Genomic DNA, 23,243 nt, shown 5'->3' with positions numbered 1-23,243 from the left:
TCTCATAGATGATAGGTTGTATATAGTTATGGAGCTGATAGAAGGGGCCCCTCTTGGAGAGCATTTCAGTTCTTTGAAGGAAAAACAGCATCATTTTATTGAAGAAAGACTATGGAAAATATTTATACAGGTACACTTTCATTTTCATTACTTTTTTAAAACAACAGCGAATTTCTGAGCTGATTTCTTAGAGATGTGTGTAGTAATCATCAGCGGTTACGTGTGTATTTGGGGAAATAAAATTTGTTTTTTATTTGCTGCTTCAAGCTGTGCTTAGCTCTTCGGTACTTACACAAGGAAAAGAGGATTGTCCACAGAGATCTAACGCCAAACAACATTATGTTGGGGGATAAGGACAAAGTAACAGTGAGTAAGTATAAGAATCTTCAAAGTTTTTAAGAACTCCTGAATATGATTCAAGAACAGAGTTGTTCGATAGAAGTTTCTGGACTTAAGGGAATGTTCTGTATCTGCACTGTGCAGTGTGGGGCTTTGGGGCATTTGAAATGTGGCTCGTGTGACTGAAGATGTGAATCTTAAATTCTATTAAGTTTTCATTGAGGCAAACATTCCTATGTGACGAGGGGCTACTAAACTGGACGTCACCGGTGTAGTTCTTGATTGAGTTGCATTTTTCCCATGTGAGAGAATAAAGTACTGGTAGGATGCTTCAGGATTTACTTCCCAATTCAGTGGTTTCTAGGTTTTTTCTCTACTTCATGTGAGTGCATTGTTTTGAACTCTTAACGGAGACTGTGCTAAATGGGTGACAAGTGTACATATCAAAGGCTGTGAAAATTCGAGACATTTGTATATTTCAGCATCAGTTTTTATCAAAATAGTTTCAACTGAAGCAGGTAGGTCTAATGTTAGATAAAATTGTATAATTATCTCCACAACTGTATAATTCTCAATCGTAGCTTAAAAGTCACTTTTCAGCCTGACTGATCCATCAGCTTTCTCCTGCTTTTCAGTCGTGAATAGTTGTGTTCCTCTCATAGACTATGAATCGTTCACCAACTCTAAGTAGGGCTACACATGTCTAAATCAGTGGTCTCTGAATACTTTTTGCTCATGACATTCCATCGGTAAAACATTTTTTTGTAATACACTGCCAAAGTGTAATATGCTCACTTATAAATTCTATACACATAGCACTGTACAATTATTTGACATAATGTATATAAGTCTACAAATAAAATATAAAGGGGTGCACTAAAAAATCACAGATTTCAATATTTTGGGGGGGGCCCTCCAATGGGTTGCCTTAGGCACTCAGCTCTGGAGATCACTTCCCTGAATGTTATTGATGTGAGAGACACATTATAGCATTTTAAAGCTGATTCTCTTAGTTTTAGAAGAATCTAATTCCTCATAAGGTCAATTCCAAATGTACACTTTTACCGTAACCATGTGTCTCCAGTAACAATACTTAGATCTATTGTCCAGATTTTTATAGTAGAGCATCATATCTTAGTTTAAAATATAAAAAGCAGCCCCAAACAGAAACTCTATAGATAACTTCCAATGCAAAGTTACTTGGAAATATTTCCAAGCCAGTACTTTGTGAAATATAAAATGAGACCAAAGAATTGTGAATCTTCATCTTGGACACACATTTGCTTAATCATTTGAAATTAATTATAATTTCAATATAAAATATTTACTTATCTTAAAAACTTATGAGCTTTTACTTTTTTTCTATTTCTAAATTAGCCTTGTGTTTCTTTAATAATTTTACCTATTTGTAAGCATATAGCTATTTTAATTTATAAGTTAATGAGAATTATTAAAAATCAAATTTATTATATCTATATGTTATTAAATAGGATTGAACAGATTTGTTCTGTGTTGGTATATGGTGTCTCTGATGGCTATTCAGGCCATGTTTCTGAGTATTGGCCAATGCTGCACTTTATTTTCTTACTAAGATCAGCTGCAATTATTTCCTTTGGTTACATTTAAAGATGTTGAGGTTACTCTTTTTTTTTTTTTCATTTTAAAAATTTTTATTTATATTTGAGAGAGAGAGACAGAGCATGAGTAGGGGATGAGCAGAGAGAGAGAGGGAGACACAGAATCCCAAGCAGGCTCCAGGCTCTGTGCTGTCAGCACAGGGCCCGATGCGGGGCTCGAACTCACGAACCATGAAATCATGACCTGAGCCGAAGTCGGACGCTTAATTGACTGAGCCACCCAGGCGCCCCGAGGTTACTCTTTTATTGTAGCTTGATTTTCTATCTAAACTTAACTTATTAATTTTTATATTTATTTTCTGTAATCAGTACTGCACATCAAAATACTTGACAAAATAAAATAGTGCTAAAAAATAAAAATAGAAGTGCTAAAAATTCTATAAAGAAACACCTTTTTTTGCAATCCCCAGTTCTGCTTTCCTAAAATGATCACTTTTAATTCTCTTTAGCTTCTTCTGACATTTGATTTTCTATTGTGATAGTTGAAGATTTAGTTTTCTTATTTCCTTTTTTTCCTGATCTATCCTTCCAATATAGTTATTGCACAATTTGGCGTTAAGTCAATATTCAGTGTTGACATTATTATTACTGTACAATTATTGTTCAGTGTTGATCACCTTTCCTTTCTCATAGACCTTTTTTGTTTTTCTTGGAGTTAATAATCGTCTTCTTTTTTGTTTGTTTTCTTTTTCTACATACCTATTATTTCTTCTTCCCACGTCTTCTAAAAGGATTATAAAAGCCCTCTCTGTACTATTTTCATGTGGTCACACAGGGCAGTTACTTTTAACTCTGTTTTCTTGGACACCCAATTCCTATAGATTGGGTGCAAATGTAGATTGGATTTGAATTTAGGTCTGCTGCACGGCCATTGTCCTGAAACTTACATTTGTTCCTTTTCTAATTGGAGTCTCTCTTATATCCTGTGTTTTTCCCTTGCTTTGTATTTATTTATTTTTTCTTTTTCAAATTTTTATTTAAATTCCAGTTAGCTAACATACAGTGTAATATTAGTTTCAGGTGTAGAATTTAGAGATTCATCACTCCTGTTCTGCTGAAGTGTATCTTCCAGTACTTTCCTAAAAAAAAGAATGTTTGGGATTTTATAATTTTTGGATGCTTGCATTCACAAATATTTTTATGGGACCCTTGTACTCTTGGTAGTTTGGTGGGTGTAGTATTCTCAGATGGAAGTCATTTTCCTTCCAAATTTGAAGGCATTACTTATTTACTTACTTATAATACCACCAGACTGAGTGCCTGAGTGGCTCCGTCAGTTAAGCGGCTGACTTCAGCTCAGCTCATGATGATCTCACACTCTGTGAGTTCGAACCCCGCATCGGGCTCTGTGCTGACAGCTCAGCCCAGAGCCTGGAGCCTGCTTCAGATTCTGTGTCTCCCTCTCTCTCTCTGCCCCTCCCCGACTCACACTCTGTCTCTCCTCTCTCTCTCTTTCTCAAAGATAAAGATTAAAAAAAAAATGTATAGCATTAATTTGAAACCAAATGTAGAAGATGCCCATATTTTGGGAGGTTGAAATAAAGCTGCAATTCATAAAGCCTATAAAAATAGGCTGTGGTATGTGTGAAAGTATGTCACCACAAAGGGGCAGCCTTGGAATATTTTACGTTTCTCTTTTCTTGTGCTAGAAGGCTTATTTACTCCCAGGAAAACACAGAATTGGCAAGAGATGTTTAAGATGCATGAGACAAAATATATTGAAAATATAAGCAGAAGAAAATCTTTAGAAAAGATAAAATTACTCTCTTTTTCTTTTTTAAAAAATTTTAAAAATTTTTAAAGAATTTTTTAAAAAAATTCTTTAAAAAAAATTTTTTTAATGTTTAGTTTTTGAGAGGGAAAGAAAGAGAAACATAGACAGGGGTGAGTGGGGGAGGGACTGAGACAGAGGTAGACACAGAATCTGAATAGGCTCCAGGCTCTGAGCTATCAGCACAGATCCTGACGCGGGGCTCGAGATCATGACCTGGGCGAAAGTTGGACGCTTAACCAACTGAACCACCCAGGAACCTCTCTCTTTTTCTTAATGTAGATGAATTAGCTGTTTTAAGATTGAGGTTGGTGTGCAATTATTTGTAGTAAGCACACTAGCTGGGAATTTGCCTTCATAAGGCAGCAGAGAAGAAAGTATTAACTTTCTCTTATTATACTAATATTTAGCTATGTGTGGTTTTACAAATGTTGTCTAATTTTAATGTCTAAATATATTTCCATTTAAAAGACTATATTTTAATGACTTGTCCTGTGAAACATGCCCAGTTCTTGCCTCTGCATTTATTTGCAACCTTCGGATGCCATATGAGGGAACAGACCTGCCTCAGTGGCACGCGGGGCAAAGCATAGTCAAGGTCGGCCCTAAGTGCTGCCACTTGTCAAGTAAAACCCATACTGTACCATCATAGAATGGCTCAGAAGGAGGGGATCTTCTGGGAGTGAACTGGCTTGTAGACCCACCTTTTCTTGACCTTTTCAAATACTCACATTTTAGTGTAAGCCCCTAATGCTCCCATTTTCTTCCCTGAGTCCAAATTAAAAAAAAAAAAGAAAAGAAAAGAAAAGAAAAGAAAAAAGGAAGAAATAAAACTCAGTCAACTATGCTAATAGATTTTATACATGGGCTTTAGTGCATGACTCAAGAGGTCACATGTTCATCCCACAACCAAAAGGGCTGTGCACATTTCCCCATGTTTCCCAAATGATATTTGGTTGTTGCTACTGTAATGACAACAACAAAAAAAACACTTGATTCAGTGGAACATTTATCAACGACTCGAGCGCTTATCAAATGCCATCATATGCCAGGCATGTCGGGGTGGATGTTAGATGAAAGCCGTGTCCTCTGTTCCTTGAACTCACAGTCTTATGGGAGAGACGTTGAGTTCTTCATTCAGCAGTTAACTCCTGAGCTGCCGCATCTGGCTGTGAACAAGAGAAGCATGGCAGACGTAGTTACTATCTTTGTGGAGCTCATAGTTGCATCACAGGGTGATAAAGACCAGAAAGCTGTCTATGCAGAATAGTAGTATATTGGTTGGGATAGGTCATATTATGCTGCAGTAACAAGCTGACCTGCAAGTCTCAGCAGCTTAAAACAATGGCAAGCCACTGGCTGTGTGACAAATCCACCTGTGGCCTGGTTTTGTATGTCCTGTGAGCTAATGATGGTTTTTATATTTTTAGATGGCTGTTGAAAAACCAAAGAACTTGTGACCAAGACCATGTGTGGCTCTTAAAGCCTTAAGTATGTGTTATCTGGTCCTTTACAGGAAAAGTGTGTCCTTGGGGCGCCTGGCTGGCTCAGTTGGAAAAGCATACCCCTCTTGATCTCAGGGTCGTGAGTGTGAGTCCCACGTTGGGTGGAGGGATTACTTAAAACAAATAAATTAATAACCTTATAAAATATATAAAATATATAAATTAATAGCTATAATCCAATATAGCTACCAAAAAAAAAGAAACAACGAAAAGAAGGAAGAAAGGAAGGAAGGGAGGGAGGGAGGGAGGGAGGAAGGAAGGAAGGAAGGAAGGAAGGAAGGAAGGAAGGAAGGAAGGAAGGAAGAAAACGTTTGTCCACACTGGCTGGCTCAAAACAGCAAGGTTTCTGTCTCAGCACATACTGTGTATGCACCGTAGGTCACTAAGGGAGCTGTGCTCAGAGACCCAGGCTGGCTAAAAGCGCCTCTATACCTGTTTCCACGTTGCAGAGGCGGGGAAGAAAAGGCATAGCAACCGTACCTCAGCTCTTAAAATTTCTGCCTTGATTTCATTGGTCAAAGCAAGTCAAGTTTGAAAGGGTGAAGGCGTATTCCTCCTTCCAAGAGAATTGGAAAAAAATATATAGTCTACAATTACATATAATTGTATATAGAAATATATAATATATTGTTTACTATATAATTATTTTATAATTGTTTACTACAGAATTGTATATATACTAATATATATATACAATTAGTATACAATAATATATACTAATATCTATACAGTTCTATAGTCTATCACAACTATCAGGCACAGGGGAAAATGTGACGACTCTGCCTGTGGAGCCTTCAGGTGAGGAGTGGAGTAGGAAAGCATTCCAGGCAGGGAGTAGAGCAAATGCAAAGGGTGAGAGACCTGAAGCAGTACGGTGCACTTACGGATTAGCAGGATGTTCAATATGTCAAGACAATAGAAACTTGGGTGGGTGAGGAGCTTGAACACTGACATTTGGTCAGAGACTTTGGAAACTTTCAGGCTAGAAATTATGTGATCAGATGGGATGTGGAGGATAATTGTAATGTAGGTAAGGGGTACCATAAGGAAAGATTGGAAACAGATTCCCCAGTTGAGGAGATGTGTCAGTTAAGATCTGTTTGGATGCAAAAGGCCAGACCAACAATGGCTTGTGCCAAATGGACACGTAATTTTGTAACAAGGGGTCTGGAGGTGGGCGATTCTAGTGCTGATTTAATAGTTCAAGGAGATGGGGCGCCTGGGTGGCTCAGTCTGTTAAACATCCAACTTCGGCTCAGGTCGTGATCTCACAACTCAAGTTTCAGCCCCGTGTCGGGCTCTGTGCTGACAGCTCGGAGCCTGGAGCCTGCTTCATATTCTGTGTCTCCCTCTCTCTCTGCCCTTCCCCTGCTCATGCTCTGTCTCTGTCTCTCTGAAAAATAAATAAACACTTTAAAAAAATAGTTCAAGGAGGTCATCCATGATCTAGGAATTTCTGTCTTTTCTCTCCATTATCCTCAGCAGATTGGCCAGAGCTCTCAGCATCATTATCAAATTCAGACAGGAAGTAGGATGGCAGCTACTCGGCTACGGCTATCTCCTTTTATCATTAAAGAAAATCTTTCGTAGAAGGTCCCCATTACATGTCTTACATTGTGTTGGCCAAAGCCGAGTCATGTGACCACCCTTAGCCATAAGAGTGACCATCTAGGTGAGCTTTCAGCCTCTACAGTTGGAGATAGAAAGGGAGAAAGGGCTAACGGCTTTTTGAGAGCTGGTCCACAGTGTTTGCCACCAAAGACTGTTGCATTTGTCCAGGAAAGATGTGATATAGGTTTTACTTATGGCAGCAGGAGAAGATGATATGGCAGAAGGATTGGATTCAGCAGTTAATTGGGACCCAGAACTTAAAAGATTCCGTGTGAGAACAGTGAGAAAGAGTCTGACTTTGTGGAGATTTGATGCCACTGGCGAGAACTGGGTGAGGGGATTTCAGGTGTAAGGTTTTGGACACACTGTGTTAGCAATCTGCTCGTATCCTTTCCTGGTTAAAGTCCTTCAGGTGGCTCCCTATAACATTTAAGATAATGTTTAGGCTCCTTAGGGCACCCAAAGTCCTTTCTTCATGGTCTCACCTTTGCCTTCTCTGGCCTCATGGGACAAATTGCTCTTTCCTGAACAGACCAGGCTGCGGTTTTATATCGCTGTGACTTCCAACATGGCACTCTGTCTGCCTACATTGCCCTCTGCTACTCAATTCAAATACCATTCCTCAGGTGGAGTCTTTGATGTCCCCATCTGATACATTCTGCTTCTGGGCACCTTAGTGTAGTATACCAGGCTTGCCTTTCTCACAGCACATAGGGCAGTGGTTGATTGCCATTCCCACCTTGAGGTAAGGGAAACTGGTTTTCCTGACTTTGTTTCTCAGAAGGCACTTTATAATATTTTTTTAAATTTTTTTTTAACGTTTTATTTATTTTTGAGACAGGGAGAGACGGAGCATGAACAGGGGAGGGTCAGAGAGAGGGAGACACAGAATTTGAAACAGGCTCCAGGCTCTGAGCTGTCAGCCCAGAGCCCGACGCGGGGCTCGAACTCACGGACCGAGAGATCATGACCTGAGCCGAAGTCGGCCGCCTAACTGACTGAGCCACTCAGGGGCCCCTATAATATTTTTTGAATAAATGGATACATGAATGAATGAATGAGCAAACAGACTAAAACAGCCCCATGTAGAAATATTTACAAGTCAGTTACAAATAAAAAGTAATGATTAGGGAAGATACCTGGGTTTGAGATCTTGATCTGACAGCTGAGATTTTGTGGGAAGAGTGTTCAGTATAAGAGGGACTGAGGATTAAGGTGAAAATCAGGTATAAAATGGGGAAAGGGACAAGCAGCTCACACTAGCATCTCAGCAAAGCATGAAAGGAAAATCTTTACTTTCTTGAATTCCAACAAAGTTTGGGAAATCAAATTAGATGTGTCTTGTATTGCTAGGATCTTGGCATTTTAATTGTTTTCTAGGGGATTAGAGGATTTAATTGTTATTCGTTGGCTCAACTGCTGCTGAGAAATCTATGTCATTATAGGAAAAAATGAATTAGCATTGCACTGCTGATAGGGAAATCAAAGCCCTCATATGCTTATTATCTCCTATACTTCTAAAATCTTCTCATGAAATAGGCACATAAAAGACTGTTTGTGGCTTTTGTAGATCTCTTGACCTGTCTTGCTTTGAACCTGTTGTGTAGTGTACTTCTCATTAACCAGATACAGTACTTCTCATTAACCAGTATCTATTTGAGTTTAAGCCAGCACAGAGCTTTGAGTGTTCTTACAAGACTACAGAATGTTGAGTCACTTGTGTTGCATACCCACATAGCACCTGTGTAGTAAGGTGGCTACACGATTTCTGGAATTTCTCTTAGCCAGCAAATTGCCTTCATGTCACTGAGAAAGCAAGAATATTTTCTGTCAAGCCCACCGGGTTCCGTATATTGCTGCTAGGTCATGTGAAATAAGGAAATAGTGAAGCAAATTCAGTCAAATATAATTTCTAAAAAAAATTTTAAGATTCTCATACCACCAGTGGGTCATTCTGTAATCCTGAGATTGGAACAGCAGTTGGCTTTGAGGAAAAGATGAGAATGGCAGTCCCAAGAAAGTTCGCGCAGGGTCCTGAAAGTCCTGGTCCTGACCAGATGATTGTTATGCTCTTCTGGTGAGATGAACTCATCATAATCAACTGCATGAGGGAATAAGGAGGCATCGAATCTTACCATCTTAGGGAAAAAATGGAACTAAAATTTTCCCAATGTTGGGTTTATAAGGCCTATAAAAACATCAGAGACCAAGGATAGTAAAGTTTATTTTAGTGTATGTTTTCATATGGGCATATTGGGTTATGATTTAGTTCTCCAAGAAAATTTTAATGTATAGGGTAGAATCTGATGTGTTCTGGACGTGTTATTTTCATTCTGTGAGTTTTCCCAAAGCGTGTTCTCTGAAGCAGCATGGTGAGTAGGTGGGAGTGCCTATTTTAGAGACTAGTTCAACAGTACATGGTACTACACATCTGATCAGTCTGCCCAGCCTCGTAAGGGTACTGAAACCATTGGAGACTTTTGGACTCTATAGTCCTGTCATAAACTCTGTGTGTGTGTGTGTGTGTGTGTGTGTGTGTGTGTGTGTGTGTGTGAGAGAGAGAGAGAGAGAGAGAGAGAGAGAGAGAGCGAGAGAGAGAGAGAGCATGTGAGCAAAGGCCTGACTTCCTGTTTTTATCAGAATCTGACCCCTAGCATTCCTATTTAATATTAGAACTGTGTGTTTAAAGTTTCATTCATTATTCCAAGTAATGATAACCAGAACGAACCCCACATTGAAAAATGATTTTAGAAGAGCCCATACTTAGTAAGGACACTAGTGTCTCCAAGATTCTAGTCTACTGATAGATATCCTACAGTGTGAAATGATATGTGTGTGTACCAAAGAAATGGGGTTCCCTAGAATTCAGAAAGTACTTTTGTACCAGAAATTGAATTTGTCATCCCAGAGCTCTTTGTTATAATACCTCTATCAATAAAAATCAATCAAATAATGATGCTGTTGAGAAAGAGAAACACTTTCACTCTGCCTCATCCAGGGAAGGGCCTGCACTGGGGGCAGAAGCTTTGGAAGAGTCGGTGGCCCAGTGGAAGAACTCACTGTACACCAGCATTAAACCTCCCCTTTTCCCTTGTTTAGGAAGTTCTGTTTTAGACTTGATTAGAATTCCACTTGTTGAAGTAGAAATAATATTAATAACAGCTGAACTTCACTTGTAAGAAGGTCAAGGAGGGGTCTGGAGGGCAAGGATTAGAAATGTGAGTGGCCTTCAGAGGAGGAAGTGCCAATGAGACAGGGGTTTGTTGAGCATCTTTCTGGGAACCTTCTTCTCATCCCCCCCCAGAGCCCCGCACAGAGAGGATGTTACTGATGATCCCGTTGCTGTGGAAGTTAGAAGCTGGCCTTCATTTACTAGGTCGGGAGGAAAGAGTAGAGAGATAGATGAGAGGGGGTTGCGAGGTGGACATCTCTCTGGCCTATTATACAGTTATGCTCAAGTAGACGCCTCTGTCATTGCCTGGCACTACAGATATTTCAACTGATCATTTCCTGAAATTGTCACAGTCGTTCATGGTTTTTTTTTTTTTTGTACTCCGAGAAGATACTTTTATCATGGTAGAATTTTTAGCTGTGCTTTGAAGGAAAGGAGTAACCACCCACAGCTACATCTCTTAAGCTTTTACTATGGGATGAAGGTTACATGTTCATTACCTCTTCCAATATCCGAGGCACATTCCCATATTCACAGATAATGGGAAGAGTTGGAGAGGATAGAAGACTTGCTCAATTCACCCAACTAATAGGTTGGCAGTGCCAGGGTTGAACCACGTCTGGCTCTAGTGTTCACCTCGTTGCCAACCCGCTTTATAATATTCCCTTAGAAAGATCATTTCAGGTAAAGAAAAAGGCATCCTTGAGTGCGTGGGGTGCTCATAATCGAGTACTGTGTAAGGACGAATCCAATAGTTTTGTTGAGGTGAGCATTTTAAGTTGGGCAGTCCGCCATCTGAACGTGGCCTGCAGGGTCTTGCATCATCTGGCCATATCCTTGATGGTCTGTCCTCTAGCCAACCTGGCCTTTTTTCAGTTCTTCAGTGGACCATGCTGCCTTGATCACAGGACCTTCTCTCAGTTCCTTAATGGATCGTGTTTCCTTGATCACAGGAACTTTGCATATGCAGGTTCCTCTGCTATATGGCTTTCTCCACTTTCTCTTACCTAGTTAACTCCTGTCCTCTGTCTTCTATTCACTCAGTCACCATTTTGTCACAGTTTTTCCTGATCACCTGTGTCTCCTATGTTACTCTCTCATAACATCGTATATCTACCTGATTTTTAGTGACCTTGTCAGAATTATAAATTTATATGTGTGATTCTTTGTTAATTGTGTATCTGTACCATGGGTCCCTATGGGCTATGTCAACATACATAATTTCTGATCTGGATACTATCTTATCTTTAGTACCTATCCCAGTACGTGACACGCAGTAGATAATTAGTGTGTACTTATGGACAAATATGTGAATCAGTGAATAAATGGGTAGTCTTGAAGGCATAGAGCAGCTGGAAACTTTATAAACAGTAACAATCAGGAGATGTTCTGGTACTTATATGGGGGCTTGCTGTGATGAAGACAGGGGTTGGTAGATTGTTCCATTGTTAAATAATCTGTGGAATGGATTAGAAGGAAAAGTTTCCTGATGAGCTGCACCTAGGTTCTTGTAGGAAGAGGGAGGGCCTAGGCTCCTGGCACATTTAAACTGTGGTCGCAGACTCAAAAGAAAGGTTCAGATACAAGAGCTGAGGAGTCGATGAACATAGGGGCAAAAGAGACAAGGCAGAGCTTTCAGGCCAAGAAAATGGGGAAGATAAGATGCCATCTCTACTTGGGATATCCCAGATGACCGTGAACGATAAGCTCGGTCTGGGGTGCGAAGGGCCAGGTGCCACCTAGAGCTGGGGATGAAGTGGTGTGGCTGTGAATTTGGCCACTGCTGACACGGGTGGTGGGGGGAGCCTGTGGAGGGGGATGGGAATGCCTTACATCTGTACTATTTTACAAAATACATCTTACCTGTTGTCAGGTTGTTGGAGCAACCCCTTGCAAAGGGTAAGTTTCATAAGCTCTTTTTGAGAAAACTGAGTAGTTGAGTTATGGGTCCAATGTCACATAGATCGTAAACGACCGAGCAAGAATTGAGGGACTCAACCAGAGACCGCACACCTTTTCTCTCTGGACGTTGACAGCAAGGCTGTAGTGCAAACAGGCTACAGTTTTAGCATTTTCTGTATCGTTCATTCTATCAAGGGAGAGATTGCTGTACCCCTTTCTGCGGTATAATGTGCTGCACGTAAGATGTTGCCATTTTGAATTTCTATGATAGCACATGAATGCTTTTATGACCACAGTTTCTGAAATAAATCCTTTTCCTCTACTCCAAATATGACCACAAATGTAGGACAAGTAATAGAAACATTACTGCTACTACGAAAATTTTCCAAATGGCCAAACAATATTAGCTTTTGTTTTCTTCATGAATACTTGTCAACCATCTGTGTGTTTTCAGAGAGCCATCTGAGTTTCTGCCATTATCTACAATACATGGAGTGGGTAGAATCTTTGTGAATACCACTCCTTAGTTTTGGCCTTTCAAAATCAATGGCATTTTTATAAAAAGAAGATAATTTCTATGTAGCACTGGAACTAAAAGTCAAAGTATTATTTTAGATTATAATTTCATAAAGTCTCTGTGTGCTAGAATTATAGTGAGCTCCTAAAAATATTGATATACTGTACTATTTCTACTAATTTTCTCCAGTACACAGTAGAGGAACGGGAAGATTACAGCAAGCCATCTAACTTGTGGATAGTCTTAGAACACTTCATAAAACTTAGCCCTCTACTATTTCTCATTCCTCCTACTGGACTGAGAGGATAGATACATATTTAGATAGGTATTTAGATAGATGGATGATAGATAGATAGATAGATAGATATTTAGATAGATGGATGATAGGTAGATAGATAGATAGACAGACAGACAGACAGACATGGATATACAGTTTACCCTTGAACACCATGGGTTTAAACTGTGTGGGTCCACTTATCATGGATTTTTTTTTTAAATAAATAGAGTACGGTGTTGTAAATGTATTTTTTTCTTCCTTACTATGTTCTTAGTAACATTTTTTGGGGTCTACCTTTACTTTATTGTAAGAATATGGTATATAATACATATAATATGGTATATAATACATATAATACATATAATACATATAATACATACACACTATAATACATAGTGTGTATTAGTTGATAGTTTATGTTATAAGGCTTCTGGTCAACAGTTGGCTATTAGTAAGGTCTTGGAGAAGTCAAAAGTTATACATGGAATTTTTACTGTGCTGGGGGTCAGTACCCCAGCCCTCGCATTGTTCAAGGCTCAACTGTATATCTATATATGTATCAAAAGATATGTATCTGTCAATATATGGTGATAAACAACACAAAGTATGGATCTTGTGTACTGGTTAGAAATGATAGACCCTAAATACATAAGGGAATATGAAATACACAAAAATAGAAATGCTGACCCTGGTCTCCCTTATGGTCCCATTTCTGCTCTAACAAGATGAAAGAAAATATCATGAACCAGGAGAAACTCGCCAAACCGCAAGCACAAGTGCACTTGGTGGGGAAGGAACTGCTCCCGGAAAGAAGAAGGTGGTTCATACAATGGCTACAGCAGATGATAAAAAATTTCAGTTCTCCTTAAAGAAGTAAGGGGTAAACGGGGCACCTGGGTGGCTCAGTCAGTTGGTTGTCCGACTTCAGCTCAGGTCATGATCCCACGGTTTGTGAGTTCGAGCCCCACGTTGGGCTCTGTGCTGACAGCTCGGGGCCTGGAGTCTGCTTCAGGTTCTGTGTCTCCCTCTCTCTCTCTGCTCCTCCCCTGCTCACTCTCTGTCTCTGTCTCTGTCTCAAAAATAAATAGACACTAAAAAAAAAAAAAAAAAAAGAAAAGAAAAAAGAAAAGAAGTAGGGGTAAACAATATCTCTGGTATTGAAGAGGCGAACATATTCACAAACCAAGGAACAGGGATCCGCTTTTTAACAAGCCTAAAGTTCAGGGATCCCTGGCAGTGAACACTTCACCGTTCACAGGTCGTGCTGAGACAAAGCAGCTGACCGAAATACTGCCCAGCAGCTCAAACAGACGTGGTGCAGACAGTCTGACTAGTTAAGCAGACTGGCTAAAGCTCTGCCTACACGATCTGTGGATGGGAAAGCACCACTCACTGCCGGAGACGTTGATGGTGATGAGGCTCCAGATCTTGTGGAGAAGTTAGATGAAGCTTCCAAGCAGGAAGCAAACTGAATGGAGTCAACTTCTGAAGAAGCTAAAACTTGAAGAAGTTATCAGGAGCTGCTATTTGACATTGTGACTGCTTTTTTAAAATTTTGTCCAGGATCTGATAAAATCTAGATCTCTAATATTTTTAAGCCCAAGCCCCTTGGACACTGCCGCTCTTTTCAGTGTTTGCATATACACAATCCATTCTTTGCAGTTAATTAAACTAAAGAAGCCTGGGAATAAGGTTTGAAGCAAGGTTAATAAAGTTCTTTGCCTAGGATGTGTTTTATTTTGTATTTTATTGACACTGATTTGTATACAGAAAGCAAAGTTGTTTATAGAAAGCTAATCATGGCATGTAATATGGCTGGTAATCTTTGATGAAATTTGATTAAAGATTTTATTTTACTTTTTAAATACTTAAAACAATTTTTTTTGTTTGAGAGAGAGAGAGAGAGAGAGAGAGAGAGAGAGAGAGAGAGCGCCAGCATGAGTAGGAGAGGGACAGAGCGAGAAGGAGAGAGAATCCCAAGCAGGCTCCACACTGTCAGCAGTGTGCCTGATGCCGGGCTTAGATTCACGAATCGTGAGATCACGACCTGAGCTGAAATCAAGAGTTGGATGCTTAACGAACTGAGCCACCCAGGCGTTCCAATTAAAGATTTTAAATGGCAGTATAATGTAAAAAATAATTTCAGATAATCAAATTCATTAATCAAACAAATGTAATAGAAGAGTATTAAAGAAGGGGACATATTCACGGGTCGTATGGTCAAGAAAGACATTTCTGAAAACCTGGATAATATATGGTCTTATGTACCTGGTAGGAGTTTGGCTTTTATTCTTAGTATTTATCAGAATAAATACTGATAGAACTTTACTGTTCTATCACAAATACTGTAGAACTTTAACTTTGTGAGTAGTGGTATCTGCTCTTGGTTCTTCCAAGATCATTTTGGCTGTGGCATGGAGATTTGTGTTTTGGAAGAAGCCATGGAAGCAGGAATCTGTTCAGGAGGTATTGTTCGGGACCCTACATGAGTGTTCATGGTGGTTTGGCCTAGAGTGGTAGCAGTTGTATTGATTTTTCATTCCTGTGTAATAAATTGCTGCAACATTTAATGGCTTAAAACAACAAACATTTATTTTCTCACCATTTCTGAAAAACAGGAATCCAGGAGCAGCTTAGCTGGGTGGTTCCGGCTCAGGGGCTCTCATGAGATTCCAGTAGAGCTGTCAGCCCTGGCTGCATCTGAAGCCTTGACTCAGAGCCAAAAAGGCTCATTCACTTGCCTGGCAAGTGGGCTGGAACTGGGCCTCTCACCCTCCAGGCTGCTCTTCTGTAGCTGGGCCTTTTCTGCAGACGAGCCTGGACTGTTTTACATGGCTTAGGCACATATTTCGTAACTACAAACTCAAAACCGTAATATATAAAAGAAAAAAAAATTAATTGAATTTTATCAAAGTTTAAAACTTCTGTTGTATGAAAGATATTATTAAGAGAATGAAGACAAGCTTCAGACTGGGAGAAAATATTTACAAATCAGTTACCTGATGTGTGTAAGTACCTGATGAAGGTATAAGTACCTGATGGAGAATTTGTATCCAAACTCAATCATAAGAAAACAACCAACCCAGTCAAAAAACGGGCCAACTGCTGAACAGTACTTCACTAAAGATACACAGATGGCAAATAAGTACATGAAATATGTTACGCACTGTTAGTTATTAGGGAAGTGGAAATTAAAGCTATACTTAGCTATCACTACATACTTACTAGAGTGCTAATTAAAAACAAAAAACCAAGGGGCCCCTGGGTGGCTCAGTTGGTAGAACAAGCAACTTTTGGTTTGGTTTGAAGTAGGCTTCACCCAGCGGCCCCTGGGCATGCAACTCTTGATCTCAGGGTCATTCGTTCAAGCCCCATGTTGGACCTAGAGCTTACTTAAAAATATATACATGTAAAAAAAAAAGTAAATAAATAAACAAACATAAAGAAATAAACAAACCTGACAACACGAAATGCCGGTGAAGATGTAGAAGCAACTAGAATTCATACATTTCTGGTGAGAAAACATTGGAAAATATTTTGGTTTGATGGTTTTTAAAAAACGTAACATTTTTATTGTATCACCCACGAATCTCACTCCAAGGAATTAAAGAGAAATTAAAAATTCTGTTTGCAAGAATTTGCATGCAAATATCGTACTTACTTGTACTTGTAGTATACTCTTGAATAAGAATGGTGAGAGCAGACATTCTTGCCTTAGTTTCTTTTCTTCTCTCTTTTTTTTTTCTGTTTTCTTTCTTTTCTTGTACCTTGAGTTAATACTACCTTGTCTTAATTACAATACCTTCAAATAATTTTTAATATCTTGTAGGAAACTGTGTTGTCTTTTAATCAAAATCCATGGCTCCTTTTGGTCTCTTCTATTTTTATTAAGTACACTAATTTTACACTTAATTTGTGAAATCCTACCCAAAATATTTGGAGGCATTTCACTGGAATTGCATAAATTAGTTTAAGAAGAATGGCATCGCTATAACATTGAGAATTCCAATTCTTGAACTTGGAGTTTCCATTAATTTTAGCCTTCATTAATGACTCTGTAACAAAATTTTATAATTTTCCCTGCATAGATTTTTCACATCTTTTGTCATATTATTCTTAGATATTTGTGTCTCTGTCACTGTACTAGTATGTTTCCCCCTCCTCTTCTCCCCCTCCTCGTTTTTCTTCTTTTTCATCTCCGTCTCTGTTTTCTTCTTCTTTGTCTCCATCTTCAGAAGGAAACAGAAAACAGAAATGTTTTTGCTTTATTTTAAAAATTCAGTTATCAAGGGCACATTAAAAAGTGCTATTGTGACACTCTCTCCAACATCTACGTCAACATATTAATAAGATTGCCACATCTTTTTCATTTAAATTTTTTAATGTTTATTTCTGAGAGAGAGAGAGAGATTGCGTGAGCATGAGCAGGAGAGGGGCAGAGAGGGAAACATAGAATCCGAAGCAGGCTCCAGGCTCCCAGCTGTCAGCACAGAGCCCGACATGGGGCTCGAACCCACAAACTGTGAGATAATGGCCTGAGCCGAAGTCAGACACTTACCTGACTGAGCTACTCAGGTGCCCCAAGATTGCCACATCTTTTATTTGTTTGTTTTTTTAATAGATATAATTGACATACACCATGATATTACTTTCAGGTGTACAACATAATAACCTGGTGCTTGTATGTATTGTAAAATGATCACCACAACAAATCTTGTTGACATCCAGCCTTGTTTTTGAACTTAAAGGAAACATATTTAATCTTTTAGCATTAAGTAGAAAGTTAGCTGTACTTTTTTGTAGATGCCCTTTATCAGGTTAAGGAAATGAACATCTATTTATACTTTGTTGAAAACAATAGATGTTGAATTTTATCAAATCCTTTTTTAAAAAAAATTTTTTAATGTTTATTTACTTTTGAGATAGAGAGAGATAGAGCATGAACAGGGGAGGTTCAGAGAGAGAGGGAGACACAGAATCTGAAACAGGCTCCGGGCTCCGAGCTGTCAGCACAGAGCCAGGCGGGGCTCGAACTCACGGACTGTGAGATCATGACCTGAGCCAAGTCGGACGCTCAACCGACTGAGCCACCCAGGCACTCCTATCAAATCCTTTCTATACATATGGTCATATGATTTTCCTTCTTTATTGTATTGATTTGGTGAACTGTACTGATTGATTTTTAAATGTTGAATCACGCATGTATTTCTGGCATAATGGTCCCTATGTATTTATTCTTTTTATCTATGTCTAGATTTTATTTGCCTATATTTTGTTGATTTTTTTGTGTCTATTTTCATGGGGAATAGCATTCTGCATTTTTCTTTTCTTGTAATGTCTTTGGCTTTGGTTTCTGAGTAACGTTGGCTTTACAAAATGAGTTGGGAAGTGTTCTTTCCTCTTGTATTTTCTAGTTGAGTTTGTGCAGAATTGATACTTATTTCTTAAATGTTTGAAATGATCTGGGCCTAATTTTTCTTTGTTGGCAGTATAATGTTTTGATAAGGATTTTATGATTTTGATAAGCCTGATTCACATCTGACTGTTAATTTCTCCTGGTGAGACCATAAGTAAGTTACTTAATCTCTGAGTAAACTGAATCTCAGTTTCCTAATTTATAAATTAGTGGCTATGAAGATTGAATCATGATATGTATCAGTTGTTCAATCCTTTATCATCCTATACTTACATATGTTAATTTATCCAAATTTTACTATTGTACTATACTACTTACTACTATTTATGCTATTTTTTTCAAATTTTTATTTAAATTCTAGTTAGTTAGCGTATAGTGTAATATTGGTTTCAGGAGTAGAACTTAATGATTCATCCTTACATATAATACCCAGTGCTCATCATAATAAGTGCCCTCCTGAATACCCATCATTCATTTAGCCCAACCCGCACCCATCTCTCTCCATCAACACTCAGTTTGTTCTCTATCATTCAGAGTCTCTTATGGTTTGCTTTCCTCTCTTTTCTTTTCCCCTTCCCATATGTTCATCTGTATTGTTTCTTAAATTCTACATATGAGGAAAATCACATGGGGTTTGTCTTTCTCTGACTGATTTATTTCACTTAGCACAATATATTCTAGCTCCATCCATGTCATTGGAAATGGCAAGATTTCATTCTTTTTGATGTCTGAGTAGTAGTATATTGTATATGTATATACATCTTCTTTATTCATTCATCAGTCGATGGACACTGGATTCTTTCCATAGTTTGGCTATTGTTGATAATACTGCTATAAACATCAGGCAGCATGTATCCCTTTGAAACTGTATTTTTTTAATCCTTTGGGTAAATACTAGTAGTGCAATTGCTGGGTCGTAGGGTAGATCTATTTTTAACTTTTTGAGGAACTCCATACTATTTCCCAGAGTGGATGCACCAGTTTGCATTCCCACCAACAGTATAAGAGGGTTCCTCCTTTCTCTGCATCCTCACCAATATCTGTTGTTTCCTGTGTTGTTAATTTTAGCCATTCTGTTAGATGTGAGGTGATATCTCATCATGGTTTTGATTTGGTTTCCCTGATGATGAGTGATGTTGAGCATCTTTTCATGTGTCTGTTAGCCATCTGGATGTCTTCTTTGGAAAAATGTCTATTCATGTCCTCTGCCCATTTCTTAACTGGATTATTTGTTTTTTGGGTGTTGAGTTTGATAGGTTCGTTACAGATTTTGGATACTAACGCTTTATCCAATATATAATTCTTCTCCCATTCCATAGGCTACCTTTTAGTTTTGCTGGTTGTTTCCTTCACTGTGCAGAAGCTTTTTATCTTGATGAGGTCCCAATAGTTCATGTTTGCTTTTGTTTCCTTTGCCTCTAGCTATGTGTCTAGTAAGAAGCTGCTGCTGCTGAAGTCAAAGAGGTTGCTGCCTGTGTTCTCCTTTAGGATTTTGATGGTTTCCTGGCTCACATTTAGGTCTTTCCTCCATTTTGAGTTTACTTTTGTGTATGGTATTAGAAAGTGGTCCAGTTTCATTCTTCTGCAGGTTGCCGTCCAGTTTTGCCAACACCATTTTTTGAAGAGACTGTCTTTTTTCCATTGGATATTCTTTCCTGCCAAAGAATTAGTTGTCAAAGATTAGTTGGCCATACATTTGTGGATTCATTTTTGGGTTTTCTATTCTGTTCCACTGATCTATGTGTCTGTTTTTATGCCAGTACCATACTGTCTTGATGACTACAGCTTTGTAATATAGCTTGAGGTCTGGAATCATGGTGCCTTCTGCTTTTCTTTTCTTTTTCAGGATTGCTTTGGTTATTCATGGCCTTTAGGGGTTACATACAAATTTTAGGATTATTTGTTCTAGCTTTGTGGAAAATGCGGTGATATTTTGATAGGGATTGCATTAAATGTGTAGATTACTTTGGGTAGTATAGACATTTCAATAATGTTCTTCCATGGAATTTTTTCCCATTTCTCTGTGTCCCCTTCAATTTCTTTCATAAGTATTCTATAGTTTTCATTACCATCCAGATCTTTTACCCCTTTGGTTAGGTTTATTCCTAGGTACCATATTGGTTTTGATGCAATTGTAAATGGGATTGATTTCTTGATTTATTTTTTTTGCTGCTTCATTGTTGGTATATAGAATTGCAACAGATTTCTGTACATTGATTTTATATCCTATGACTTTGCTGAATTTATGTATTAGTTCTAGCAAATTTTTTGGTGGAGTCTTTCAGGTTTTCTGCATAGAATGTCATGTCATCTGCAAATAGTGAAAGTTTGACTTCTTCCTTGTTTATTTGGGTGTTTATGCTATTATAATCCTTATTTTACAGGTAAGCAAGCTACCACAAAGGGAGATTCAGTAACTTGACCAGGGTTACTCTGGTAGCACATAATAGAGCCAGGATTGGAATTGAGACTGTCCGGTTCCTGGGTTACTGCTTTTAAGTGCTAAGCTGTACTAACTATAAAAATACCTATCTTTCAGGGCTACTATTAGTATTAAATTAGACAATTCATGTAAGCAGCAAAATTTGTGTTATTTCAAAGTTGTTGTTTAGTAAATGGACATTGTTATTAATAATGTCAATTATTGTTAGTTTGAAGTCTAACTACTTTAGGATATTTTCAACCTGAAAGACCTGACCTATTGGTATAGATACATTATCAAACACTCTCATTCAAGTTCACTGCAGTGAAATTCCATCAGCATTGGATGCACTGTACAAAGTGGTATTGTGAACATCAAATCTTATTAGGCGTAGCAACTTGAATTCTTGCCCTGGTTCAGCACTTTTTTGTGTAATCCTGGTAAATAAGTCTCTCGGAATGTTAGTAAGTCTGTATAGTGAGGCTACGAAGAGTATCTCTTTGACCTAAGTTGTTGAGTGGTTTCAAAAAGTATCTAAAGGTGCATTGCAAAGTACAGCTAGTGCTAATATGAAATATAAATATTTGGTGTTCTAAGTTAATCAAAAAAATCAAAATCCTTTGTTGATATATACATATATTGAGGTGATTCTTAATATCATTATTTACTATGGCTTAATACAGTTTGATGCCATTTAGTACCAGATTTTTCAGATCTTCATGGTGGTTATTCAAGCTTATATTATTTTTTATTTTAGCTTCCTTCCCTCCTTCCTTCCTTCCTTCCTTCCTTCCTTCCTTCCTTCCTTCCTTCCTTCCTTCCTTCCTCTCTTTCTTTCTTTCTTTCTTCCAGATGAGGTGATGCCTGGCATATGCCAAAATATTAGATTCACTTTGTTTGTTTGAAAATTACAAAGATAACCTAAAAGGTGGCATCATCAGCTCAATAAGTACTTTGCCCTATTTTTTAGTCAGCAAGACTTATTTTAGTGTTTTACTGATATATCTCATTATTTCAAAGTATACAATGCAATGGGGTGCCTGGGTGGTTCAGCTGGTTAAGCCTCTGACTCTTGGTCTTGGCTCAGGTCGTGATCTTGTGGTTTGTGAATTTGAGCCCTGCATTGGACTCCACACTGTCAGATTGGATCCTGTTTGGGATTCTCTCTCTCCCCCTTTCTCTGGCCTCCCCACGTGTACTTTTTCTCTCTCTCAAAATAAATCAATAAACTTTAAAAAATTAAAAAGAAAACAAAGTATATAGTGCAATGACCTATTGTATGTAGGTTATTAATTAAAGCTGAGAGTGGTATGGAAGATTGACACATGGGGCATTTTGACAGAAGGTTATAAAAAAGCTTTCTGTTGTGAACTTTAATAGTTATTGTACAGAATGCCAAAAGCTAAGAAACCATGGTAATTTAGGGAAAGTATAATAACATTGCTTTTTTTTTTTTTTGTGAATTATAGCTGACTTTGGGCTGGCAAAGCAAAAACAAGAAAACAGTAAACTAACATCTGTTGTTGGAACAATCCTGTATTCCTGGTAAGGACAATTATTTTATGGTTCTCAAACATCATACTTAACTGATTTAGGCTTTAGTTTCATGTCTTGGCTTGCAAAGGAAAGATGCCTTTAGGAAAAGAAGCTTATTTAATGTTCAGCTCAATTACCCAGATAATACACATGTACACAATTATACGTCATTATGTACATTTGAAACAACAACAAAAAATTATCTTTCCTCTAAGGTGACTCTGCCCCTCACGGGGACTGCTTTTATTATTTGTAAATCCAAATGATCCTTGGCATATAGTGGGTGTGCAATTTTTGTTTATGAATCTGTGAATGACCTAGTAGACTTGCTACTCATCATGACACTTGGAATATTGTATTGCACTTACTTGAAAAATGAATGTTTTTTTCTCTTTGCCTGTAAACATCCAAAGGCAGGAGAAAGGTTTTTTGTGTCCTAATACATATCCCAGCATCTAGCTACTAATGGGTGCTGAATAAAGTTTATTATGTGAATGAATAAATGATGACATATATATATATATACTTAGACATATGTTTATAAAGCTGTTTGCTTCTTGGGGAAATGAATGTTTATATTTTGATGAATTAAGACCCTTGTAACTTATTTAATGTGCTTCGAGGGTTCCTTTACCATTCTTTAATTATTAGGAAGTAAGAATTTTCTTTTGTTGATCACATATCATTTGTTCATGAATCTTTTGAAATTAATAAACAGATAAAGTAGTCCGTAGACCTAACAGATTCAGGGAAATAGTCTTAAATCTTATTCAACAGGTCAAGCAATCAAGACACTTCCATCTTCTTTTTTTAATCTAATCTGTTGTTGTGCAATTGATTCCTGGGGATACAATTCAGAATAAATCTTCTCAAGGGAGGGTGGAAATTCTCTGTAAGTAACAGTCTCATTTGAAAAAGCCCTTTCCTACAGAAATGTTCAGAAGAGTGTGAGCGTTCTGGCCAGGGTTCTGACGCTGCTGGCCACTATTCTCTCAAGTTGTAATTGTTCCAAAGTTAAGACGTCTCTTAATAAATTGCTTGACATGTGCAATTCCTTTTGAATTTTCCATATCCTCATTTTCTGAATTTGTGAACTGGACAGAAATAAAGCAGATATATTTTATGGTCCCTGCTCTGA

At 38.1% G+C, this 23,243-nt stretch overlaps 1 protein-coding gene and 1 pseudogene across 20 annotated transcripts in view; both read left to right on the top strand.

Moving 5' to 3' along the window:
• NEK10 (NIMA related kinase 10) overlaps window positions 1–23,243 on the top strand; it is a 230,936-nt gene that overhangs the window by 72,734 nt on the left and 134,959 nt on the right. For 19 of the 20 annotated variants that reach the window (XM_019810798.3, XM_019810803.3, XM_019810797.3 and 16 more), the window contains 3 exons: window positions 9–130; window positions 268–370; window positions 22,039–22,114. In XM_019810798.3, the coding sequence (XP_019666357.3) occupies window positions 9–130; window positions 268–370; window positions 22,039–22,114 (301 nt within the window). Of the gene's footprint in view, window positions 1–8; window positions 131–267; window positions 371–22,038; window positions 22,115–22,882; window positions 23,157–23,243 lie in introns of those variants that run through there. The other variant, XM_045037712.1, reaches the window with a different exon arrangement.
• Window positions 95–14,651, top strand: LOC109491551 (annotated as a pseudogene).

Source organism: Felis catus, chromosome C2 (genome assembly GCF_018350175.1).
Source record: "Felis catus isolate Fca126 chromosome C2, F.catus_Fca126_mat1.0, whole genome shotgun sequence".
In the NCBI taxonomy this organism is placed as follows: Eukaryota; Metazoa; Chordata; class Mammalia; order Carnivora; family Felidae; genus Felis; species Felis catus.
This window is presented reverse-complemented; position numbering and strand designations above follow the sequence as displayed.